Source organism: Styela clava, chromosome 11 (genome assembly GCF_964204865.1).
Source record: "Styela clava chromosome 11, kaStyClav1.hap1.2, whole genome shotgun sequence".
Classification (NCBI taxonomy): domain Eukaryota; kingdom Metazoa; phylum Chordata; class Ascidiacea; order Stolidobranchia; family Styelidae; genus Styela; species Styela clava.
Genome location: NC_135260.1, coordinates 4,039,006 through 4,066,925, shown reverse-complemented (window position 1 = coordinate 4,066,925; position 27,920 = coordinate 4,039,006). Strand labels below are relative to the sequence as shown.

At 38.2% G+C, this 27,920-nt stretch overlaps 1 protein-coding gene across 1 annotated transcript; it reads right to left on the bottom strand.

The window, feature by feature from the left end:
• Positions 1 to 15,122: 15,122 nt before the first annotated feature.
• LOC144429933 (uncharacterized) lies at positions 15,123 to 27,546 on the bottom strand. The gene is made up of 13 exons (XM_078118180.1): positions 27,436 to 27,546; positions 24,885 to 24,943; positions 24,528 to 24,567; positions 23,979 to 24,104; positions 23,630 to 23,755; positions 21,504 to 21,677; positions 20,766 to 20,867; positions 19,717 to 19,855; positions 18,893 to 18,977; positions 18,309 to 18,390; positions 17,892 to 18,065; positions 16,515 to 16,723; positions 15,123 to 16,021 (listed from the first exon to the last, which is right to left on the bottom strand). The coding sequence occupies exons 1-13, from the start codon at positions 27,503 to 27,505 to the stop codon at positions 15,821 to 15,823; spliced, it is 1,587 nt and encodes a 528-aa protein (XP_077974306.1). The 5' UTR covers positions 27,506 to 27,546; the 3' UTR covers positions 15,123 to 15,820.
• Positions 27,547 to 27,920: the final 374 nt, after the last annotated feature.

Here is a 27,920-nt window from a genome sequence, read left to right as displayed (position 1 = left end):
TCTAAATTTTTATAGTCAGATCAGAATCTTCATAGAATGTCGGTTTCGCCTATGCTGGTGATTATCCTGTTTGATTTGGTACTGTGATCTAAGTCAATGGTTCCCAAAGTGGGCGTTTTCGCCCCACGACGATTTCGCAAAATCTGTTTTAGCTCTGCGCATCGTGCACTCAATTCTGTACTCTGTGTGCATTCGCAGGCTTGAATCACGTGGTCGATTATCACACGCGAATGATTTGCTGGACTCGTCTCCGCAGTAAGGTACGGTAGTTTGCGTATCCCAATAGACCTCATTCATACGGTACGGTACGGTAGTTTGCGTATCCCAATAGACCTCATTCCTCATTCATCATCCTACGCGCAAAAAGAAAAGTGATGTAAAAAAAATTTTTTAACATTAGCTCTTATGGGGAATGTGATCACCAGAGCAGAAATTTGCATTTTATGTAATTTTCTAGATATCTTTCATTGTATACGTAAGCAGTTTTGAGAATAGAATATTTTTTACATCTTTTTTGATATTTTTATTATGATAAACATGGTCAAGATTTTTGATAATCGTTCATTGAAATTTTAATGAGCGCGGTGTTTCCGATGACGTCATTCTCACTAGACCATGAGATTCTGCCAACGCGCCGTGCTCTGTGGGATATGCGCCCCAACTGCTCGTGATAACAGAATACTGGAATACCGGTACCGGGACCACAACTGGCGTTCAACGAAAGACCTATTTTGGTTTTAATTGGATGTTATATATTTCATGAATTCCATGTAACTATGTACATTTCTGCTACACCTTTCAAAATCCAATGGCCTAACTCAGTTCATATGTTGACACCATGCACCTATCCCAAAATTGATGATGTTCAGGGCTTGATTTAGAGTTTAGCTTTAGACCATGAGAGGCCCTTCATATTTTTGAGCTCAGAATTTCTCTCTAATTCAGTTCAATTCGTTTATTACTCCAGACCGCTGTGGTCCATATAAAAACAACACAACAAATAAACATAAGCAAAACAAAAATAACGCAATAAATACATAAAATACCTGATATGACAATCAGATTCACAGTAAGTCTCAAAAAAGAGTTATAATATAGCAATTTAGAAGACCGAAAGTGAGGTATAGAATCTAAGATAGCCCGTAACGAACAGTATCTGGGAATCAAATAATGATTGTAATAGAATGTTATTGGAGTTCCTGCATCTCGTCATGAACAACCACAGATTTCACAGTCAATTACGCGATAAGCATTATTATATGAAATTTTACATTTTTTATAATTATAATTATTGAAAAACAACCAGAGCTGGCAGTTATAAATGCTACAACAATACGTCCTTTTCACAGTAGTGGAACAATTGACAAACTTTTTCGAAATTGTATGGGCTATAAAATAAATTGATTTATACTGACGTTTCAAGTCAAGGTCATCTCTAAGATCACTGGATAGGAAAACACCAAGATATTTAGTGGACGAAACATAAGTCAATACAGAATTACAAAGTTTGATATCAGGCAAATTATTCTGTACGTTTTCAACCTTATCTAAGATTTTGTTTGCTCTCCTGATATCATAATCTGTTTTTATTTATTTATGGAGTCGAAATAAACTTATACTTATTAATCGTGATAGATGAAACGCGCGCTACATAGCTTGGACAATTTCGAAAGCGCAGCCTGCCATGTCTTAGCAGGCAACATATGAATTGATTTTATAAGATGCTTTTCTTGCTGTTGTGGAAATAAAAACGATTTCCGCAGACATCTTATGCTGTACATAGATTTCTTGTTCTTCCCGAATCTCGCATTTTATTGTAATGTCCTGTATGAAAACACCTAAATAGAACATAAACTTCCTGTTTTACAGCGATTTTCTCAATCTTCCCGCCTTTTCCGTTCTTCCCACCATTTTCAATACTTACGTATTTTGTTGCAATTTTCTCCCATCATTTTATGAGTATAAAAACCATTCCATCGGTAACAACCAATCGGCAAAAGCGACAATTTTTAACGATAAGAAAGTGTCTTTAAAACCGGTCCAAGTCAAGGGATTAATAAATATAGACATAGTTTATTTTGAAACCTCTTTCAAAAGGAAAGACAATATTTACCCAGATAAATACAATGACATATTAACAGAAACTTCGGGAAAGCAGACATAACCTAAAATAAGGTTTAAAACGTTACTATGAAGAAAGGAAAGGTAATGCAAAGATAAGGACATGCGTCGCTCACTCATAGATATATATGCTGCTAGACTTCTACTGCTTGAACATATATGCAACACGCCGCGGTTTCTTGGAAGCAAAATGCTCAATAACGCGCTGATTAAAGTCATGCATCCCAGAAATAACGACTCTGTGAATGGGTAAAACAGCCAAGGAATTTAATCTATCTTGCTTCATTGTGTTTCTGAGATACGTTTTAATACGCTTCAGCGTGCTGAATGTTCGCTCTGCGTCGGCGGAAGAAATAGGCGTCGTCAAAATGATGTCCAGAAATTTTGCAGACGCCGCAAAGGTAGTTACTAGAGTGTTATCTATGAGGAACCCATAGAGCGCGCAAGTTGATGTGATGTTCAAGAAAGTTTGATTGGTGTATATACATCGCAATTCATTTTCCAATTTACCCACGTTTATCATGGGGTAAAATTTTGAGACAGTAGCCAACAAATGAATGGGAAATTGACGTGCAAATTTTGAAATATTTTTGGGGTTCATCAAAGAGAACGCGGCAAGGTGTTCAGTGCGCAGACGATCGCCTATTTGATTCACCAGAATGTCACAGCATTCCTTTGCAGACAAAATCAAACGCTGCGTTGTTTGCCCGCGGCGTAAAGAAGCACTCCATGTGTCGTCGTATTTTATTGTTTCCCGGATACGAGATACAGCAACGCAGAAGTCTGAAATACACGACTGCACAGACGCTCCTTCCATTAGCCTTGTCTGCAATGCGCCGTATAATACATCCACGTGATAGAATATTGTGAAGAAAAAAGCGAGAAAAAATGAAAACTCACCATCTTCTAGCAGACGCTTTAGACCTGCTGCCTCTCTCACAGAGCGTTTGTCCCAAACCGGAGAGCTCTGAATGCCATTGAAACACTCAATGAGCTCAGACCTAATTTTGGACACGTCCTGCACCACGCGTGATTGGAAGTTCCAACGTGTTGGTGCACAAGCTGGGAGACGGCGGCTACATATCTGGCGAAGGAGGTCAGAGCGCTTCGGCGAAACGGAAAAAAATGAAGAAAACCCCGAAACATTTGCAAAAAATATACGGACGAGAGGGGTATCAAGACACATATTTTTAATAACGAGGTTAAATTGGTGTGCATAACAATGTAAAAAATGCGCATGAGGAAAATCTTCTTTTATATAAACTTGAACACCATGTTTCGACCCACTCATGACTGCCGCGCCGTCATAAGTTTGAGCTATCAATTTTGACTTCGCGTTGTAAGGCTGTAACACTTCTTTCAGTACAGCCGATATCCCGCAAGCCGTGCGATCAACGATTGGTACAAAGCTGTGAAATCTCTCGGTAGGTTTACCATCTTTCACAAACCGAAAAATCACAGCCAGTTGGGAAACGCACGTGATGTCAGTTGTCTCGTCAGACTGAATCGAAGGGAACTGGCAATTCTCAATTTCCAGAGCCAAATGTTGTAAATAAATTTTATACATTGAGTCGAGCAAATCATTTTGGATATCCTTAGATGTCCCTTTCGAAACAGTTGCGGCATCAAGATGATCTCTCAATACTGTATCTAGGGATGCGGTGTATTCCACCATATCCAAAAATACCCCTCTATTAGAAGAGCCAGCCCGTTCATCGTGCCCACGGAGGGACAGCTTGTGACAACCAATGAACTTCAAAACATCTATCAATCGACCGAGAACATGGCGGTTTTTCTCGACGTTTTGGTTGTGCCGACGAATAGAAACCGCGCTACCTTCATACAACTGTGCTGCAATATTAACATTTCCGAATGTTCGGTATTTTACTGCATTGTCCAGATGCTCCATAGAAGATTGATGATCCCTGGCACGCTCGGAAAGATGTTTAAGATATCTAAAACCAAATTTACACCAACGTGAGTCACGGGCGGTAGCAAAAAGTAGGCAATAAAAACAAAAAAGTGCATTTTTGTCCTCGCTGTAACACAACCATTCGTGTTTTTTATACCAAGTTTCTGCGCAGAATGCACGCCGACGCTTTCCTCCGTCATGGGATTGTTCCAGTGAACAATTTTTTGGTTGATAAGGCCCAAGACGTTGTACCTCTAATTTTTGTTCCAGCGGCAGCTGCGAAAACGGAGTGCGAAGTAGTGCATCAACCTTATTCATTATGAGGTCTAAGGCTAAGAAATGCGAAGCCGGAAAGAAGTGAGGAGCTCAAAAGGAATGTGGAAAATCGAAAGCAAATGGACTAAAGGTCTCTAACTGATTCAAATAGCGAAACAAGCGACAAAAACGAAGGCGAGGAAAATATCAACTCTTCAAGCAACCTACGAACGAGAAGGAATGCGTGAATATGTCAACACGTTGTTGTAAGAAACGTCGGCATTGTGTCGTCATAATTTCGGGGCTAGCCCCGATCGGCCCCGATGATTTAGTGAAAGAAACAGAAAACAAACGAGACAAACGCGGCGAGGGGAAGATAAAAGAGAGAATACGATATACAATGAGCAACCGGGGCAAAATCGGCGTCGCCCCGTCGACGTTCGGCGAAGGCTTTGCGTGCGAAAAATGAATCATGTCGGGAGAATATGGCTAGTGTAGACAGTCTGTGCAACCGATATTGAGGTATTTTTCGAATATTTTTTATTATACTGAAAAAACAACCGGGGCATTGCCCCGGTTGGCCCTATTGACGCGCCGCCACTGCAATTTCTTGTACCTACACGTTCAAGAGTATATTTACCAACATCGGGAAATGGTTTTTTACAAAGTGCCCGAAATTTCGCAAGTGCCTGATTTTAGTATTTTGTGCTTGCCTTTGCCAGATTTTATCATTCCTATTCAATTTCAAATAAATCCAAAAAGTATGATGGTTAAATATATGTTGTCAAATGATATTGCTCATTGCATTATTAAAAACGCTGGAATTGTTGTAGAACTAGGAATTTCCTTTAAAAAGCAATGATTAGTAAGTTCTGACGAAAATGATTTTATGAAAAGTATTGCAAAAATATATGGCAACTGTAATCGAAAAAAATGAAAAATCAGGCACTTGCGAAATTTGACCCCTCATCACAAGTCCCAATCGTTTTTTTTTTACCAAAAAAGACGTCATTTCAATCATACAAAAAAGCGTATATTTTATTTTTCTGCTTCAAAGTAAGTATAAACATCGAGAAATAGGTTTTTACGAAGTGCCTGAAATTTTACAAGTGCCTGATTTTAGTATTTTGTGCTTGCTGTTGCCAGATTTTATCATTCCTATTCAATTTCAAATAAATCCAAAAATTACGATGGTTATCTATATGTTGTCAAATAATATTGCTCATTGTAAAAACGCTGAAATTGTTGTAGAACTAGGAATTTATTTTAAAATAGGCAATGATTAGTAAGTTCTGACTCAAATAATTTAGAAAAATTGTTGCGAAAATATATGGCAACTGTTATCGAAAAAAATGAAAAATCAGGCACTTGCGAAATTTGACCCCTCATCACCAGAAAGACGTCATTTCAATCATAAAAAAGAGTGTATATTTTAGTTTTCTGCTTCAAAAAGTATAAAAACATCGAGAAATAGGTTTTTACGGAAGGCCTGAAATTTCACAAGTGCCTGGTTTTAGTATTTTGTGCTTGAGGTTGCCAGATTTTATTATTCATATTCAATTTCAAATAAATCCAGAAAGTACGATGATTGACCATATGTTGTCAAATGGTATTGCTCATTGCAATATTAAAAACGCTCAAATTATTGTGGAACAATGAATTTGCGTTAGAAAGCAAAGATTAGTAAGTGCTGACGCAAATAATCTAAGAAAAATTGTTGCGAAAATATATGGCAACTGTTATCGAAAAAAATGAAAAATCAGGCACTTGCGAAATTTGACCCCTCATCACCAGTCCCAATCGTTCTTGTTTTTTACCAAAAAGACGTCATTTCAATCATACAAAAGAGTGTATATTTTATTTTTCTGCTTCAAAGTGTATAAAAACATCGAGAAATAGGTTTTTACGAAGTGCCTGAAATTTCACAAGTGCCTGGTTTTAGTATTTTGTGCTTGAGGTTGCCAGATTTTATTATTCATATTTAATTTCAAATAAATCCAGAAAGTACGATGGTTGACCATATGTTGTCAAATGGTATTGCTCATTGCAATATTAAAAACGCTCAAATTGTTGTGGAACAATGAATTTTCGTTAGAAAGAAAAGAATAGTAAGTGCTGACGCAAATAATTTAAGAAAATAATTGCGAAAAAATATGGCAACTGTCACCAAGAAAAATGAAAAATCAGGCACTTGCAAAATATGACACGTCTCCATCAGTCACAAACGGTATTGTATTTTACCAAAATGTTGTAAATTCAACCATACAAAGTGTATATATTTAATTTTCTGCTTTAGAGTAATCAGATACATTGTAAAATAGGTTTTGACCAAGTGCCTGAAATTTCACAAGTGCCTGATTTCTATATTTTGTAATCAATGTGGCCGCATTTTACTATTGAAAAATTATTTATACCCTAATAAATTGGAAATAATATTGTTTTATTGCAATATAGTGATGCAAAAAATTATTTAAAGTCTAATTATTTTGTCAGGTAAATTGGAAACCCCAATGACGTACGGTAAAAATAAAAAAATATCAAAGTGCCTGAAAAAGTGCCTGAATTCGCAAGTGCCTGGTTTTAGGGAGACCCGATAAATATTTCGACAGTGCTTAAATTTCTCTGTAACGTTCTAGAAAAAGTTATACGACCGTGTCATATCGGTACCGTACCTAGTTAGATGGTTGAATAAAAGGCTCTCTCGCTAGACAGAAATGTGTGCAGAGAAGCTGTTTTAGTAGACTACTTAATTAAGTTCAGAAGTTTAGAAAATGTTAGAAATAATGTCACAAAAATACGGGCAACCCTAAAATGCGGCAAATGGGAACGACGGGAACTACGGGAAATGCACTATAATGCGTGAACTGCGGGAACGACGGGAAATTGCAAAATCTAAAATGCGGGAACTACGGGAATGACGGGAACTACGGGAAATTTCACTAAAAAGCGGGAAATTTCACAAAAAGCGGGAATGACGGGAAATCGCTTTAAGGTACGGGAAATATTCATTTTGGGGTATGTTTAGGGGAAATTGTTCTAGAAAACGAAAGCAATGGTTAATATACGCTTGGGGGTGTATGTACGTGAAAATTTATCTAAAATGCGGGAACGACGGCAAATCGCGTTAAAGTACGAGAAATACTAATTTCAGAGTATGTTTAGAAGAAATTGCACTAGAAAACGGAAGCAACGGGGAAATATACGCTTGGGTTGTGTCGAGACGGAAATTTCACTAGAAAGCCAAAAATTTCACAAAGAGTGGGAGTGACGGGAAATCGCTCTAAGATACGGATAATATGTATGTTAGTACAATTACCCCGTACATGCACACTCAAGTATAAACGGCACTCCGGAAGTATGTGCAACAAGATGACGCACAACCTGAACCCTAACCTGGTATACATACTATGTTCAGGTTGTGCGTCATCTTGTTGCACATACTTCGGGAGCGCCGTATAAACTTGCCGTTGCTTTTGCTATTCAATGCATATTTACCCCACACATACTCTAAAATACATATTTCCCATATCCTAAAGCAAATTCCCGTCATTCCCGTCTTTTGTGAAATTTCCCGTAGTTCCCGCAATTTCAAATTGGCTATTTCCCGTCGTTCTCGCAGTTCCCGTTTTTTAGTGCATTTCCCGTTGTTCCACGGGAATGACGGGAAAATTGACTAATAAGCGGGAGAATGTTACGAAATGCGGGAAAGATGGGAAATTGCTCTAAGATAGGGAAAATATGCATTTTAGAGTGTATGTAGGGGAAATTTCACTAAATAGCGGGGAATTTCACACAAAGTGGGAATGACGGGAAATTGCTCTAGGATGGGGGGAAATGGGCATTTTATTGTTGTATGTACGGAAAATTGTACTAGAAGGCGAGAGCAACGGTAAATATACTCTTGAACGTGTAGGTACAAGAAATTGCAGTGGCGGCGCGTCAATAGGGCCAACCGGGGCAATGCCCCGGTTGTTTTTTCAGTATAATAAAAAATATTTGAAAAATACCTCAATATCGGTTGCACAGACTGTCTACACTAGCCATATTCTCCCGACATGGTTCATTTTTCGCACGCAAAGCCTTCGCCGAACGTCGACGGGGCGACGCCGATTTTGCCCCGGTTGCTCATTGTATATCGTATTCTCTCTTTTATCTTCCCCTCGCCGCGTTTGTCTCGTTTGTTTTCTGTTTCTTTTACTAAATCATCGGGGCTAGCCCCGAAATTATGACGACACAATGCCGACGTTTCTTACAACAACGTGTTGACATATTCACGCATTCCTTCTCGTTCGTTGGTTGCTTGAAGAGTTGATATTTTCCTCGCCTTCGTTTTTGTCGCTTGTTTCGCTATTTGAATCAGTTAGAGACCTTTAGTCCATTTGCTTTCGATTTTCCACATTCCTTTTGAGCTCCTCACTTCTTTCCGGCTTCGCATTTCTTAGCCTTAGACCTCATAATGAATAAGGTTGATGCACTACTTCGCACTCCGTTTTCGCAGCTGCCGCTGGAACAAAAAATTAGAGGTACAACGTCTTGGGCCTTATCAACCAAAAAATTGTTCACTGGAACAATCCCATGACGGAGGAAAGCGTCGGCGTGCATTCTGCGCAGAAACTTGGTATAAAAAACACGAATGGTTGTGTTACAACGAGGACAAAAATGCACTTTTTTGTTTTTATTGCCTACTTTTTGCTACCGCCCGTGACTCACGTTGGTGTAAATTTGGTTTTAGAGATCTTAAACATCTTTCCGAGCGTGCCAGGGATCATCAATCTTCTATGGAGCATCTGGACAATGCAGTAAAATACCGAACATTCGGAAATGTTAATATTGCAGCACAGTTGTATGAAGGACGCGCGGTTTCTATTCGTCGGCACAACCAAAACGTCGAGAAAAACCGCCATGTTCTCGGTCGATTGATAGATGTTTTGAAGTTCATTGGTTGTCACAAGCTGTCCCTCCGTGGGCACGATGAACGGGCTGGCTCTTCTAATAGAGGGGTATTTTTGGATATGGTGGAATACACCGCATCCCTAGATACAGTATTGAGAGATCATCTTGATGCCGCAACTGTTTCGAAAGGGACATCTAAGGATATCCAAAATGATTTGCTCGACTCAATGTATAAAATTTGTTTATAACATTTGGCTCTGGAAATTGAGAATTGCCAGTTCCTTTCGATTCAGTCTGACGAGACAACTGACATCACGTGCGTTTCCCAACTGGCTGTGATTTTTCGGTTTGTGAAAGATGGTAAACCTACCGAGAGATTTCACAGCTTTGTACCAATCGTTGATCGCACGGCTTGCGGGATATCGGCTGTACTGAAAGAAGTGTTACAGCCTTACAACGCGAAGTCAAAATTGATAGCTCAAACTTATGACGGCGCGGCAGTCATGAGTGGGTCGAAACATGGTGTTCAAGTTTATATAAAAGAAGATTTTCCTCATGCGCATTTTTTACATTGTTATGCACACCAATTTAACCTCGTTATTAAAAATATGTGTCTTGATACCCCTCTCGTCCGTATATTTTTTGCAAATGTTTCGGGGTTTTCTTCATTTTTTTCCGTTTCGCCGAAGCGCTCTGACCTCCTTCGCCAGATATGTAGCCGCCGTCTCCCAGCTTGTGCACCAACACGTTGGAACTTCCAATCACGCGTGGTGCAGGACGTGTCCGAAATTAGGTCTGAGCTCATTGAGTGTTTCAATGGCATTCAGAGCTCTCCGGTTTGGGACAAACGCTCTGTGAGGGAGGCGGCAGGTCTAAAGCGTCTGCTAGAAGATGGTGAGTTTTCATTTTTTCTCGCTTTTTTCTTCACAATATTCTATCACGTGGATGTATTATACGGCGCATTGCAGTCAAGGCTAATGGATGGAGCGTCTGTGCAGTCGTGTATTTCAGACTTCAGCGATGCTGTATCTCGTATCCGGGAAACAATAAAATACGACGACACATGGAGTGCTTCTTTACGCCGCGGGCAAACAACGCAGCGTTTGATTTTGTCTGCAAAGGAATGCTGTGACATTCTGGTGAATCAAATAGGCGATCGTCTGCGCACTGAACACCTTGCCGCGTTCTTTTTGATGAACCCCAAAAATTTTTCAAAATTTGCACGTCAATTTCCCATCCATTTGTTGGCTACTGTCTCCAAATTTTACCCCATGATAAACGTGGGTAAATTGGAAAATGAATTGCGATGTATATACACCAATCAAACTTTTTTGAACATCACATCAACTTGCGCGCTCTATGGGTTCCTCATAGATAACACTCTAGTAACTACCTTTGCGGCGTCTGCAAAATTTCTGGACATCATTTTGACGACGCCTATTTCTTCCGCCGACGCAGAGCGAACATTCAGCACGCTGAAGCGTATTAAAACGTATCTCAGAAACACAATGAAGCAAGATAGATTAAATTCCTTGGCTGTTTTATCCATTCACAGAGTCGTTATTTCTGGGATGCATGACTTTAATCAGCGCGTTATTGAGCATTTTGCTTCCAAGAAACCGCGGCGTGTTGCATTTATGTTCAAGCAGTAGAAGTCTAGCAGCATATATATCTATGAGTGAGCGACGCATGTCCTTATCTTTGCATTACCTTTCCTTTCTTCATAGTAACGTTTTAAACCTTATTTTAGGTTTTGTCTGCTTTCCCGAAGTTTCTGTTAATATGTCATTGTATTTATCTGGGTAAATATTGCCTTTCCTTTTGAAAGAGGTTTCAAAATAAACTATGTCTATATTTATTAATCCCTTGACTTGAACCGGTTTTAAAGACACTTTCTTATCGTTAAAAATTGTCGCTTTTGCCGATTGGTTGTTACCGATGGAATGGTTTTTATACTCATAAAATGATGGGAGAACGTACAGCGCTCATCCTGTCCCCGTAGATGGGGGTGACTTGGTCCCGCAGTAGCTTGCCCCGGTTGTCAAAATGACCACGCGTCGCCAATGGATAAAACTATATGTAACTTGCAAAAAATGTGTTACTAATCATTTACACCGGCATATGAGCCACTTTCTGATTGTGTCACACTTGAAAATTACGGGGGTTGTTGCAAATTTAGGGGATTGTTCACCCCCAATAGTGAGGGGGGTAGGGAAATCATGCTTATCGTGCTTCCCTATTTATTTTTGACTCGCTTTAGAGTCCAGTTCAAAGACAGAGAGAAACGACGACTATATTGTTATGTCATAAATGTTCATATTTAATACGCATCTAACATAAGCTGTAATGATGTTAAATTATTCAGCATGCCGAGGCACTACAATTAAAAAATAACTTCGTTAAACACAAAAATATACTTTGTACATTCAATTTAAACGTACGGTCTTTAACCTGTTAACACAGTTAGCCTCAACAAACTAATCAACAGCTCACGCTGCCCATAAGAAGGCATATTCGATTCTCGTTGTGTTGATTTATAAATAGTCTCCTCTTCCAGCGAAAACTGAACGTATCCCGCAATATCAAGACAACAATGGATGAAGTATGAAAATCGCAAATTGGCGCTCATCACCGCTCCCACTCCGAAAGCTTGGTGATATAAATAAACCCGGAGACTGTTTGAAAGAGTTGAGAGTGTAGCATGAGGCTGTATTGATAGAGAACCTTGTGAGCATGGTTTTAACCTTCATAACCCGCACTCCCTAGTCAAATTTTTAAAATATTTTTAATTAGCATTTGTCACCTAACCAATATGGCTTGAAAGGCCATTGAAGGCTTGTTTGAATCGTATTATTGTTTTCTATACGCAAGAGGTCGCTAATGGACCGCTCCATGTACGAAATTTTGCGTACGTGAGAAAATTCATCGATGATAGTAAAAAAACATTCGAACCTCTCTCCTTTATGGCCGTTGAACCTTACTTATGATAACGGCACTCTCTCGCAAGCGTTATAGCCGTTTTGGTGTTTGTTTTCCTAACAAAATGATATCAGAGGCAATGGTGTAGCGCAAACAGCTGCCGAGTGACGAAGCGGTATATTTGTGAAGTCAACGCAGTTCAACGCAGTTCTTGTTTGTTTATTATTGTGTGGGTAATTATTAGTGCGTGTTTACGCGAGGAAAATGAGCGCTCGGCCGCGCAAATTACTTTCTTTCAAGTAATAACGTATTCCTTTGTATGTTTCTTAGCTTTCAAATATTTACAGATATAAAACTCGTAAAATTGGAAATATGCCAAAAAGGAGTGACGCACATCCCGGATGCAAAAACACTCGGACAAGCCTATATCATGCTTGAAAAAGGCGCGAAAATGTCTTATTGGTTTTGTTTTGAGTTAAGTCCATAATAAGACGTGTACATAAAGAATGTTAACTCTTACTGACCAATCATATTAGAGCCATATTCATATTACACATAAGTCTCATCCAGGACTCATTTTCGCTTGGACTTTTGTCAATATAGGCTTCTGTACCTTTGGCTGTTATAATCTGGTACTGAAAGTGTTACTAGTACTCTTAGCTACTCAGACCAGTGGTGTCTGGAGTTGCTTTCTTTTATTAATTAGAGTGACACCGGGATATCGGCGCTCAAATGTGTCTCAAAGGCTGGCTTCTTTTTTATTTTATTTCATTTTCACGACTTTTGCTAGCATCTTGTTTGATTTTTTTTCCTTCGTATGATTTAATTTTAGACTCACTTCCTCAGGGGTGACGCTGCTAGATAACCTTCACTGGTTTATCGCGTCTCCTTTCACACTGAAACGTATTTTTTTATATATTTTTTTCGTAATTATGTTTGTCCTTTGTGTACTTTTGGTATGTGATAAAATAAACTACTGACTGACTGACTTTTTATTGTCGTATTTTGTCGTAGTGAGTTTTATTGCCCTAGCATGTATTTTAGTCATATATTCCATGCTTGGTCCTGTAATATTGAAAAATATGATTTTCATCCGACCAAGCTTGGTAGGTGGGTGGTAAAATTGTAATCGGGAATAGAACGTAGAATTCATGTTAATTTCATTGTAACGACGCACATTGGCTTTTTTATGTCTGCTACGCGTATTATGGTTGACAAAGTAACATTTGTTGCATCAGCAAACCCCTGTGCAGTAATAGTGTGTGTCCTGTGACGTCCTGAAAACTGTCAAATGAGGTGTTGAATTTGTAAATTCTTTAATACAAATGTCTATTTCACGGTAACTATATAGCTATAATAAGGGTTATGGTATTGTATTGTAGTAAAATAACAGAGGAAAACATTTGTATAAAAATTAATCAGTTGCAATTAATTCCCAACCCTCTACTAGTCACAAACTCTCAAGTTCAAGGTTGTTATTTACAAATATTAGGGCATTAGATTGCATAAAAATTATATGGTTGAAGAAATGTTTTTTTTATCGACAGATAATAATGCAAAAGTATGTTTTATTCAAAAACACGTTGAAAATACGTGGATGGAGTCGCAATATCTAAACCAAAAAGAACTGCAAATGTCCAGAATAAGGGCGTCAAGATCAAATCTAAGAAATATTTTTATTTTTAATTAGCTTCGCGCCCGCTTAAATAGTTGTCTAATCGGCCCTTGTGTGGCGTGCCCCCCTGTTTGAGATCCACTGCTTTAGGGTCTAACAGTTAGTAAGAATTTTTTTTTGTTTGAAATTGACCCATGCAAAATTAACTCGGGGGAAGAGGCGCCAGAAGAGTTGGGAGAGTCGCCATACAACATATTCAAATCAAATATTCCCTTAACTAGAAAAGAAACTCATATAGGTGTTTTAAAAATGTCGTATATGACGGTCAGAAATGCAATTAGAAGCCCAATGTTTTTAAAGATAGAGAAGTTCTGGTAGCGCGGTGACACTGAACTAACTCGTAGCTGTCAAAAGCTTGAAAATCCATACAAATATAAAAGATGAACTTTGGCAGGTGGGTAGAGTTGTGTTTCTTTTAACCATCTTTAAAGGTTTCGCGTTTCTACATTTAAAGGAGGGAGAATAGGGGAGTGCGCATTTCCAATACGTCGATAATATCTTTGTCAACCAATTTGCGACCACCGTGGTTTTATATGTTTGATTCCTGTGATGTGGTGCGTTGTTTATACTGGTACTGGTAAGTCACCGAATATGATTTTTTGGAAAACTGTTCTGCGTGTCCATATATTTGAGCATTGTTCTCTTGTTGTATTAGTCTCCATTTTTAAAAAATCGCTTTTCTCTTCGAATACTGGACCAATTGCTTTGAAATTTTCAGTGGTTAAAGATAAAAATTTTATCCAGAAGGCTATTACTTTTTTTCGCTATGACGTCATCAAAATTATTGCCATTGGGTGGCGCTACGTGTCCATATATTTGAGCATAGCTCTCTTGTTAAATATCAGCATCTTCTGTTATCATCTTGAACAATTTCACAATTTACCTGAGATTCCGTCTGTTGTTGTCACATTTGTACGATGACGGATAAAATTAATTATCTTATCTATCTAATCACATTACAAATAGGTTTTATTAAAGAAACAGTTAATTGCGTAACCACGAAGAGCAAATTAACTTGTTTATTCGACATCATTAATATGCATTATTATTTTCAAAAGTCTTTCAAGAATGGCCAGAATTTTTTAATAAAGGGGAGATGCCATTTGCCACAAAGAAAAAACGAGCCACCTCATTCGTTGTTTATAACAACTCAGCCGCAAACAATGTACTGGATGCTACCTGCTCTTGTACAGTGGAAGGAGAAAATTTGCTGTCATTCGTTAGCATGTTTGCACTTCACTGTACATTTCAGCAATCTGCCTATTTGTTGTAAATGCTTTAATTTCCAAATCATTTATGTATTCGTTTTCTTTTAACCATTTTGCAATAAATTAATACTTTTGTGCTATGTTCCATAGTTCAATTTATTAGGAACAGACGAGTCATCAGACTATATAAAAAGCTATTTTGAAACCTTTCTTTTCTATAAACTATATGGGCCGTCGTATAGGTAAATTTCTTGAACATGAAATATAAATTTGAATAAAACGAATTGCCAACATTTCAAGAATATTAACATTTACTCAGAAACAAATTGGGTGATAATAATAAATTCGAACATTTCTTGAACACATCTAAGAAATAAAAACAGTTTGTTCGTTAGAAATCTAACAATGTTTGCAGTTTTATTTAAATTTCTACCGAATAAAAGCCCGGCACACAGACCATCTAAATAAGTGAGCATTAAATCGCATCGGTTCAACATATAGGCCCCATGTTTGAATTCAGTGGAATTGATTGTATCGGTAAATTAACCGTCTTCTACAAATGATAAGTAGCTACCCTACACCCCAACTGTATCCCGTGTGAGTGTTATATACAGCATACAAGCTCTATTTACTTCATATGCTCGTTCAACTGTGGGCAGTGGAAATAGTAAGTTGGGGTGTAGATTCAGCTGCTAAATTAAGTTGTTAACGAATATGCTTGTTCAAGTGTGGACATTTTATTTCGAAGTTTCAGTTAAGCTACTATGATGAATAACATTTACTCCTAAACCTAAGTAATTCTACAGTTTTTGTTTAACAACGATTGAAAGGGCAGAGTTATAGTTCATTTTCACAGATGGCTCCGTGATATCCCCAAAAAGAATAAATATTAAAAATCCCTCGACTCTTGGCTTTCGGTTTTCGATTGACACGAACAATAACAGATGTGAACGATTCATTAGAAGACGGATAATCAGGACGCCAAACCTCAGTTGGCAGGTACATAGCTTGACCCGTCGTTGAATACAGCTGACCGTTCTGTTGAAATAAAATATAGATTTTGAGAAATTTTAAAAATGGCAGTTTGAAAATATAGTTGAGTATGTTTGAACCAGTAATCCTTGTCATATGATCTGACAGAGCAAAACAAACTCATTTGGTCTCCAGTAAGAAACTGAATAAAGCGTGACACCATCACGTGATTATTCGGCTCAGTCACACTTCAGTTATTACCATTGGTGGATGAGAATTGAAAGGAATAGACACAATAAACCAAATTAGTTTGTGGTTGGATTTTTTGATAGAAATAGTGAATTTTTTTAATTCGGTAGGGGAGGGGTATTTGATATCTGCCTGGTGTAGTCAGTGTTTTGAATAGCTCGATTCGACTTACTGTCCTATGGTAAAGCTATATGGGTTTACCCTCAAGATTAAGGGTAATAGCACATGGTAGTGCAATAACAATATCGGTCAAATTTTATAAGAATTTCATGTATGTCCGCATAAGCAACATGATTCAGACTCCATTTACCTCGAAAGTCATTCCCGTACGAACACCAATCCATGACCATTCATCAGGAATCATTGATCGTAAATAATCTCGAACCAGGTTGTAGTGTGTGACGTCATAAATGTTAGCAAGTTTGTTTTTGCAAAGAGATTCAGCGGCGCTCAATGAAACATTCGCTACATTAAAAACGATCGCTCGAAAACATCTCGAATTACAGACAAATCCACATTCTGAAATAAAAATGACAGTCAAAAAGTCAGATATTTATGAAACAATTAATAAGGAGACTAATTATTTATTTCTACGTTTTAATTAATGACTTTTATTTATTTTGTCCTGGCTAATTATTGCCTTTTGTAGTTTTTTACAATAATATGATTTTGAGCTCTTCAGTAGTTTTGATCATACGTCAATTTTATTTGCTTTAAGAAAGGTCACGCGAACTCACACATAAATAAAGTAAGCGTTTCTCAGACCAAATTACGGGAAGCCACTGAGCTATTAAAGCTAAAGAAATATAAATGAATTCATGGAATCAATAGTTTGCGTAATTGCAAATTGTACTCTTCGGGACGCAGATTCTGAGATTTTTCCAACGGTGATATCTTAAAACTAATCTCAAGTCAACACAATTAAATGAATAGGTTAAGACATTTTAAAAATGAAATAGGCCATGGATTGAATATTTCCCACAACAGAAAAACATCATCCGCTAAAGGGCTATTTTACCGAGTGGACATGAAGTGTCCAAATATCATCCTTAGGTTGCGCAATAATTTATCGAAATGTTCTTTGTTGACGTCGCAACAAAAGTATAAAAAACAAGCGGATTTAGTCAAAGGTAAAATAATTTACACATTTAGTTGTCTTTGCAAATAATAGATCTTTATTTTAGCACAATGCTGCTTATTTGCCTTTTGTTGTTGCCGATCGGTTTAACCATTCGTCCGCTTCATTTCGCTCGCCGAGTATTATCTTATTGAAATGTAGCGCGATGCTTGCAACGCGTATCGTCTTAATTCCATACTTTTATGACTGGAGAAATCGGTTAAATTCAATCCGAGTAAAACAATCACAATCACGGGGTCATTACGTAAGCGATTTTGCCGTAATTACGGAATTGATTTTGGTCGATTACGGCCTCCTTCATACAGGGCTATTGGGCTGCCATATATACAGCAGGTTAGGAATAGAATTGGATATATGGCCCCAATCGATATTTGAATACCCCATACAAGGCTTCTATATAGACAGCAATTTGGGGATAGGAATGGATATATGGTCCCCATTTCCAATTGAATGGCCTCTTCCTTATAGGGCTCATAGGCTGCCATATAGACAGCAGGTTAGGGATGGGGATGGTTGAATAATCTTAATCACTAAAGAGAATACACTTACTTGTGCATACTGGTGTTGTGGACCATGAACCGTCAGCTTTGCATGTTCCTGTCAGCCCCCCTTCCAAAATGGAACTATTGCTGCAAAAGTAACTGACCTCCTGATCCTCACTGTACAAGTCCTGCTCGGGAGAAATTGTGCCGTTCTCAAGATTCCGCTTCGCACACGATGTAGCTGCAAGAAAACAAATGAATAAAAAATGTTCAGCTTAACTTGCAGAGTATTGTTTGTGATTGTTTTAAATTCGTGAATTTGTTTTTACTCCAAGTAAGGCTTTGTAGAAGCAGTAACTGATATAACAGCATTGTATACCCCAATTTATCACCTCGACTGAAAAAAGGTTTTTCGGTAGATCGGAGAGAACATTCAAAGTTTCAGCAACTTTGCCATTGACTAAATAAATCTTGATGTACTCACCTAGACCATAACATTCGGAAGAGTTCAAAGTTGTTATGTTGTCTAACTCTACATTCCCGGATGACTCAAGCTCAAGTTGGACCTGAATGAAATTAAAAAAAAGATTGAAGTTTGAGCATGGCTGCGGGGTAGAGTCTTGAGTAGAAGTTGAAAATGCTTTCATTGAAAAGTCGGAATCGAACTTTCTAACTGAATGTGATAATCGAAGACCGTTTTCACACAGATCGCGAAAAGCATCAGGTTCACAAAGCATTCTCAACTGGCTTGCATGCGCTTCAGTTATTATCACAAAATTTTGGTTTACTTGGTTTGACTCAAAGTAGGGAATTATTTGTCAATTTGGAGTCAGTCCTTGACTGGATCAGAATTGCGAGTAGGTTCTCACAAGGTCAAAAGATATGTGTTACCAGTTTGTAAAGGGATTCTAGAGAAACTTCAATAATGCAACGAAATGAATACAACACTGTGCACGTTGATAAAGCTAGATTACGCCCCACCAAAAACTTTTGCATATTGCGGGATGGGATTTACATACAAAGCAATTCCGATTAAAAAAGATTTTCCCTAACAAATGTGTAGCAAACCTCGGTATCTGTACAGTTTACTTTCTTCAAAATGAATTTTTCGGTTTTCCAGGTAGTCGAGGCAGAAAACGGCCAGATTGTTTTCCTGAAAATTACAAAACATTGATTGCTGTCTTCACATAGACTTCCAAAATAAATCAAAATTAGGTATATTCTGCCTTTCCCAGGAACCTCATTTGTATGGAATCTTTTACAGAATCTTTCTTTTTCCAAGCGCATCACTATTTATTAATGTGAAATGCACCGCGATAGATATTTATAGTTTCAGCAGCTATTCACATTTCCGTGGTTGCTAGTAATTTCGTTCATAGTTAATCTTCGAATCAAACTTTTTTGTTTCGGAAAAATCTAAAATAGGGGTATGTACCTTTAATAAAAAAGAGCCATATACAAATAACTGTCTGGAGCCGCGGGCCGCACCGCTATTTATCATAGGCTTTGCGTGACAATATAAAATGCGTTGTTCATAGGCATAGATAATAATTTGGACCGAGGTATAGGTAGGTTTTGCAACACAAAGGGATTGGAATTACTCACACGTATCAGATTCAATTAAAATGAAAATTTGTTTCACGTGCCGCACATTAGTCAAAACTGGCACTTTTCCGCGGGTCGCACAAATATTTTTTGTAGGCTGCATTTTGCCCGCTGGCGGCAAGTCGCACACCCCTGATCCAGATCTAAAACACTGACTTTCAAATACCGTTATTGGTTTCTAAAAATATTAATTTTATTACTCCACAGTGACTGCCTATACAAAGCCTGCTTTGGAATAAAAACGGCAAACAGTCGTGTGAAAAAATAATTGCTTCTTAGCTACTCACGTTACAGTTCCATTGTGAGCTTTGGCCACTAGTTCTCCATCAGATGTCCCTTTTATGTCGACACTCATGCATAGTTCTTCATTGCCAGCCAGAGCCTTGGGTAAGGATCTGATTGTACCATTACCAGCAAGAACATAACCTAGGATAAATTAGAATAAAAAAATGAGAAGGTATCTGGTGTGTGAATCGGGATAAAGCTCAAGTATTTTTCGACGCAAGTTCTTTCAATTCACGCAAGAGAGTCTAAAATCTGAATGCGCAATAACACCGCTTAGTTTGGCGCAACATGCTATCATTAGAAATGCGTGTGCCATCGCACCTCTCGTTACCCTGAGTGGGTTCGCCGTTTTGAATCCCGTGGGGAATAATATAAGCGAACTACCCCACCGTCGTAGGATGGTTCACGTTATCACTGGCGGGTTACGGCTTATCCCACTATCAAGTCCATGCATCAGATACAAGTAATTGGCTTACTAATCCCATACCCAACATAGACTGGTAACTGGACGAGAGATCGTGGTTTTCCATGGGATTAAGTCTCCTTGTCGGCCATCCACCCTGAGATTGAAAATAGAATAGGATTCGGTATTCCAGATTTGATTGAAGTATTCTAGATTATAGAATAGTAATGTATTCTAAATTTTCTATCCCTAGTCAGAAGTTACAAGCACTCACTTGGAAATAAAAGAGACTCATGTTGAAAAAGTTAACAGCTCTCACTTAAAAGTAAAAAAAGTTCATCTCTCAGCAAAGTTACGGGCACTCACTCAGAAGTTAAGGAGACTCATTTGTAAGTAAATTTACGAAAACTCACTCAGAAGTAACGTTGACTCTTTTGTCAGCAAAGTTACAGGCACTCACTCAGAAGTAAAGACCAATCTCTGAAGCGAAGTTACGAGAACTCACTCAGAAATAAAGGAGACTCATCTGTAAGCAAAGTTACAGACATCCACTCAGAAGTAAAGGAGACTCATTTGTAAGCAAAGTTACAGACACTCACTCAGAAGTAAAGGTGACTCATCTGTAAGCGTTTCATATAGGAACAATACCTGTAACGTCATTATCTCTGTATTCTCTTCGAAATGTGTCATTAACTCTCGCGTAGCCGCATGTAGGGTTGGTTGAAGACTCAAAATCACATGTAAGATCGACTGGAAAACACAAACGAACTTTTTGGAGTTGGAGTCTTGTATTGTGGGCTAAACTGAATATTATTTTATTCTTGGCAGGGCTGTAAAGTCGGATGAAATTCACAATCGACATCGGGTTTAAACAATTTTTATTTTCGACTCAGCTTTGGAGTCCAGAGATAATCAAATGTCGGAATTCAGACTTTCAATGGTGACAAGTCAAAATTATCAATAACAACTCAAAAAGCAAGTTTGATAAACAGTCTATTTAGAGAGGCTTGCATGAATTGGACTGCAAGTGCAAATTTTTTTTAAATTAGAGTCACGGTTCGATTGGGAGTTAGCTCAGCTTTTAAGATTTTTGGTATTATCACATGGGAGAGGAAAGTCAATGAGACAGTCCAATCATATAGCAAACCCATCAGTGGTCTCATTACCAGTTCATGTTATATTTAGAAATAGTTAACTAGGTATTTGTTTCAGATACAGAGACTAGATGGTGAGGAAATCGTAACCGACCATCGGTTATACGAACCACTCCATGATAGCAAGGAGTGCAGCAATCTTCTCGCACATATTTCTCCCTTATTGGAATCACCGAACCTCTCGGAGTTTGGAAAATTATCCCCGAGTACACAGTGCTATATCAACACTCACCTACGCAAGTGGGCACTTCCCCCCAAGTTCCATTTTCTTCGCATTTTCCGATGTTTAATCCCTGGAGAACGTATCCAGCATTGCATGAATATTCGATAGTCTGACCAAACTCCAGGTCCGGTGCGGTGTCTACAGTGCCGTTGCCTGGAGCTTTAGGTGCTGAGCAGATACGTACTGTAAATGAATATCAGAACAGTTAAAGAAAGCATACCAGACTTTTCAACAAAATTTATTTTCACCTCCTTAGGTACGAACAAGGATTTAGAGCAGGGGTGAGCACGGTTTTTGGACCGCATGCCAATAATTTTGCCCACATAAACTGGCGGGCTATGTATGTGCGACGTAAATAGTTACTTTATTGGAAACAATATTTACAGTGTTATAAAACCAAAAGTGAAGCCTCGTGCCAAAACTGAATTAAATAGCAACCTCAATAAAGTCCTTAAGCGATTTAAACTAAAACATCAAAATTTCGGACTTCGGACCCGCGGGCCGTAGTTTGCCCGTGTCAGATTAAGAGCCTTGATGGGGAAAACTACAACTCGTCACAGCCTTTCAAGCGGTCAATCAGCTCTTAGAAAAAATTCCGGGAGTAGTATAGTTCAGCAGCACAAATACTCTCGTTCCGCGTGATATAAATAATTTTGCATATGTTATTCCTAACCCCACCTGACTATAATGTCACAATCACGTTATAGAGCCTGCTACAATCTCCCGCTTCTGGGAAGTCGTAGTGACGTAGATTTTTGGTGACGTAGTCAGGCGGGTGTTAGGAATGACATATGAATAAATTGTTGAGCTAGGCCAACTAGAAGTGCATGTGGTAATAAACCATACGGTATACCCCACCCAATCAACTATATACAGAAATTTGATTTATTTTTGAATCTAGTTTGAAAGATCTATACAATATCAGCCACCATTAAATTGCGAAAAAACTTTGCCGCAGTATACAAGGTCATTCTCGTTAGATCATATCGTAGAGCTCAAATAAACAGAAGTTTGAATTGGAATATTGAGGTTTATGAAATGATCGAACGACGAGAAAAAAAGAGAAAATATGACTTTTACGACGTAGTTTGCTCGATTTCGGCTAATCGTATACGCGTTTAGGACCGCCGTCCGTACATTTTAAATGCTTACCTTTTTTCATCACTGCGATTTTTGTATGGCGTAGTGATTGATCATAGTCAGGCCATCGATAGCCATGTGTGATTTAGGAATTACGTATGCAAAAGTGCAGAAAACAACTCATCCACCAAAATGAACAAAAAAATGGTTGAGTAACGTCAATTTCTGGGTCTTGTATAATTAAATTAATATAACATCTACTTCTAATGGACGTGGCCTAAACATTTTTTGCCTCAATATAGGGCAGAGTAAAATTGACTCCAAATGACGTTTATAGTATGAGCGTTGTCTCGCTTTGTGCCCTTTGATGCTGTTCTTTCGCCGTGCGACTCAAGAAATCGAGGTCTAGTATAGTTTAATACCTCAAGTACTTCTAGTGAGCATAACATAACCATTCTGACATGGTTATTCCTTACCCTCACTTCACTACGTCATCCAAAAAAGACCCGCAAAATTATACTGACACTTTCGCAAGATTTTTTTTTGGATGACGTAGTCAGATCAGGGTCAGCAATAACTCATGCCCAAATGGTTATGCTAGCAGTAATTGTGGTACTAAAAAATACCAGAGCCTGATTTCTCGATTTGAACGTCAAAACAACAGCGCCAAAGGCTATTAATCAAAGCAACGCTCAGACTATGGACGCCACCCGTAGGCAATTTTGTTCTGTCCTATATATATTAAAGCGCCTTGCGCGGATAAAGAAAATCATTTTTTCAAGAATAATCTTAGGCGAACAATTTGATATCTTATAATTACGCGAACACATTTAGTGTTTTTGTGATCCATTTTTGAATCTCACTCTAAACAAGGCGCCAGACAAACCAATAACTTATACATAAGAATCTACTTTTCTTAAAAGTGTCGCAGTTTTTCTTATTCTGCACATCAGGTCTGGGGAATTCCCAATTTAGATATTAGAGGCGTACTAAAAAGCGTTTAAAAAGAGAAATATTTTCCGAGTGAACAACAAGAAAGAGAAGGCCACCCCAACCTGTACTCTGTTCGACTTCTGTAGTTTGTGGGAGCACAGTAGAGAGAAAGACTTCCTTAGTTGACCACGGGGATGTAGCAGGGACGGTTGAAGTACGGGCCGCAGAAGTTATCTTGTCTTTGTATCCTGTGTGAAAAAGTGAGTTTATATCACAAGTTTATAAAAAGATTTATAGTTTTGGGTACTTAAGGTAAGAATGAGATACTGAATGGAAATTCGGATATAATTCAAAATTTTTCATTTCCATCGTTTACGCATAACCGCCGTATTACTAATTACTGTCATTGAAGAGGACTATTGTAATATCTATTTTAGTGTATGCGATACTGAAAGACATAGATTTTCATACCCTGGAGAGTGGTCGGTTCGTTGACACCTACAACAGAGGGCGGCACTGTGCTCGTCTTTAATTCTTCCATCGTCTTTTTTAATTGATAGAGCTTACTTTCCGTCTCGTCTAATTGTTCTGCTAAAGCTGCGAAATATAAATGTAAACAGATATTAAATTGAGCCATCAGTTTACCAGTCCGTATTAAGTGAATTTTTCGTTAGAAGATATGTACCCCTCCCTCTCTGGTTAAAAATAAGGCTGCTCCCGAAGTATGTGTACCAAGATGGCGCAAAACCTGAACATAGTATGTGTACCAGGTTAGGGTTCAGGTTGTGCGCAATCTTGGTGCACATATTTCCAGAGCGCCAAAATAATATAGTATATGAGATGAAGAATAAGAGATTGCTAAACTATACGTCATGATTTGATTGTTGTAAAGGACGCATTAAAAATATAAAACTTTACTAATAAAGCGATTGTTTGGGAGCGTGTTTGCTATCAAACAGTTTGGAAAATATGAAAACATAGCAAACGTATGTCGAAGGAAATTATATTGCGGACACGAACCTTCCAAAGCCTTCTCTTCTTCTTTAGTGCACTGTCCTTCCTGAAATAGAACAAAAGAGAAAGGTTAGACGTACATGCACATGAAGCTTGTACATCTATGCAGTTAGGCCTCAGCTCGGTAAGTGTTCCCATACGCCGTGAAAAAGTGTTCCCATGGATTAAAGTAAAAACGTAAATTCTGGGATAAAGTATCGGGCCCCATCGAACTCCGAGTAAGTTTCACCTACAGTACTTATAGATGGAAGAAATCGCTAAAACGTTCTATTTTCTTATTTTTATTCAGATTTCACACATAATTGTTCAGTTTCATTTTCACAAATATTACCACCAATATGAAACTACTACTAAAGCTCTCACCGTAACGTCTTTCCAAGTAGGTTGATCGTCGCAAATCATAGGCATCCAGCATTTTTCTCCTGTTAAGAGAAAATTAAAAATCGAGCGAAATGATCGTTTTAAAATAAGTTTATAACAGATCAACGAAAGTTATGTTACCGAACTTTTTTTATAACTAGACTAATTCAGTACTTATTTCCTTATGGCGCACATTCGCTCAATCAATATTTAATTCCATACTGCGAACGCACCATTACTCACGTCATGTGAACGCACTATTTTCCTCGATGATGACTGGTCTTATCAAATTTAAATATTACGCCAGCCATTGGGGAACCTAACAATGTTAAGCGGTCTCGTGGGCAATGTTCCCTCTAATTTTTTGTAGTATGTGTGCGCAGAAATTTTGCTGTGTGCGCACTTTTTTTGGAAATGACTAATATTTGTGCAAAAACCAATGGAGAAACTTTGGCGTTCTAACCGGGTAATATGTGGGCCAACAACAAACTTTCTCAACCTGCCAACCGCGAACATTGTTACATTACATCAAAATAGCCTGTCTGTGCGCAGTAAGTCAATGCGTCTGCGCAGCCTCTGAAAGCTGTGTGTGCGCGCACACGCTCACACCTTAGAGGTAACACTGCTCGTGGGCATGGGCGAATTTCTGTCCGATCACCGCGATTCAATTTCTGGTTTCTGAGAATCGTTTCAATTTTTTGGGCAAGCAATAAACTTGGGTAAGTTAAATTCCCCATAGTTAGATGCTTTCTTTATACGCCTTTCTATCCGAACAAGGCTCTGTGGGAGCAGCTAATGATGAGCCTCTCATCGTCTAAATCCCGCCCCACCGTAGATCGTAATAAATGGCCCTTCCTTCATTGTAAAACGATTTTAGTTTCAAAATCTCCGATAGGATTTTCTCAATTAAAACTTTTTGGTTTTTAAACTCAAGTTTAAAGTATAGTCATGCACACTGAAATGTTCAGAAGGGAAAAAAAAAACAGCGATCACTGATACGTAATTAACTGCTATATTTTGGATGGGAAGCAAGCAATTTTGTTGATTCGATTCTGCTTATTCAGTTTACAACACCCTGGGTGAGGTGATAGGTATAAAATTGAGGAGATGCCAGAATATCCGAGTCAAATGTTTTAATAATGAGCCAGCACGCCAGCTAATCTATGACTTATTTTTTTAGGTTCAAAAACCAAAACGTTTTAAAATGAGGAAATCATCTCGGAGATTTTGAAACTAAAATCGTTTTATAATGAAGGAAGGGTCATTTAGTACGATCTAAGATCGGGCGGGATTTAGACGATGGGAGGACCTAGACTGCGCTGTTTTTGAGGCTTCTCTTAAATAATTACGTTATAAAAAACATTATGGCGTCATGACTAAATTGCGTGGCAAAATACGTCGCTAATCGCCTAAGTAGATTACCATAACAAAACGCCATGGCACCAGAGTACAGTTTTTCAAATGTACACAAATTCGTTATTTCGTTACGTTATTTATCGTACAGCAACGCATCCAATACGTGAAACAATAATCGAGGTATTCGAGGGAAAAGCTATCAGTTAAAAAATCATTATTTTTCATATTTAAATGTCGGTTTAACATTCATCGAGAGACCGAGGTTCGCCATATTATTACACCGTCATACCGGCTTCCCCTATGCCGGAATAAATAAATATTTCTTCTGATCAAAATATGGCAGCTGTGACGCGAGAAAACAGATTTGAATATGTCAAAAAACTGTATCAATCCATGGTTACGTTAAATTTCTGGATTCTATACTAGGAAAAGTATAAAGCGTTCATGCTATTTAAATATCAATGGCCTAATTTTGTGAATTCTTTATATCAGGAGTGCAACCTGCGACCCGCGGGACAAATGCGCCTACGAGGAAAATTGTGCGGCCCGCGGAGAAGTAATAATTTTGAATTTGAATGTTCACTGTGCAGCACTGGAAACGAATTTTTAATTTACCGGTAGTTAAATCTGGGACGTGGGGGTCATTCCAATCCCTTTGCAAAAAGGTATGTCTAGTCCAATCATTTCATTATTTATGCCTATAATATCTCGTTTGTTCAAAGCGAACAGCGCGGTGCCGCCCGCGCTTTCACCCAGGTATTTGTGTTTGGCCCCCATGTATTAAAGGTTGCACACCCCTGATTTATATATTATTTGCTATATAAATAACAAACCCCCTGTACAAATAACTAATTTTCATATTTGAAAATCGCTGGGGGAGTTTTCAAATATTTATTTTATTTTTTGCTTTAAAGAAACCAGCAATTAATAATAGCCGATTAAAAAAAAAAAGCGCAAAGACTATGGAATCTTAGCACAAAAATTTTATTCATACACAATTACTCAATGTGCAGCTTCATTTAAAGCAGCTCAATTATCCTGCTGATTTACTGATGCAAAAGTTTTACGTGAAGTAAGGATTACCTCACCAGCTGGGTATCAAGTATTCAAAGAAAATTGATAATCCCATAATATGTCCCCCAAAAATAAAACCCAGGCCAACAAGCAAACCCAACTAAGCGTGCACGGTAGTACTGACCTCTAATCAATAAACAAGCCTCCATCAACAGTGTTAGTCTGATGAAACTGTGTCGAATCGGAATCTTCATTTCGAATCCAAGAATTTCGATGAAAGTCGATTTCCGAATAGCATGAGTTAGAATGAGGCTTCAATCTATTCGCATCCGAATATATCCTAAGCGGGCTCACTCACTACTCTAGCGCGGAAAGAGAAATTGTTTTCTCTCTTTTAAATTTTAGAATACCTGTTGCGTCACAAAAGAGATAGTTTGCTAAATGCTGCTCTTTCTATCTTTATAAAACGACGACGTCACTACCATGCTCGTGTTAAATAATATTTGGTGGAATATGAACTGAAAATTAAGAATTTAAGGTTAAGAATTGAAAATTTGAATTTCCAGCGCAAGCTGCATTCATAGCCATCAACATAACAGTTTAGCGATGACCACCAGTTGCATCAAATTTCGGACGTAGAATATAGTATTTTAGAATTTAGATGACCAA

What these genes read in the sequence shown, in the direction of transcription:
- LOC144429933 (XM_078118180.1), bottom strand. Translation starts at nt 27,505, where the DNA reads ATGAAGATTCCGATTCGACACAGTTTCATCAGACTAACACTGTTGATG. An exon ending in AGAAGAGAAGGCTTTGGAAG is followed by an intron (nt 24,105 to 24,527) that starts GTTCGTGTCCGC and finishes TATATTTCGCAG; the next exon opens with CTTTAGCAGAACAATTAGAC. An exon ending in CACAACACCAGTATGCACAA is followed by an intron (nt 16,724 to 17,891) that starts GTAAGTGTATTC and finishes TTTTTATTTCAG; the next exon opens with AATGTGGATTTGTCTGTAAT.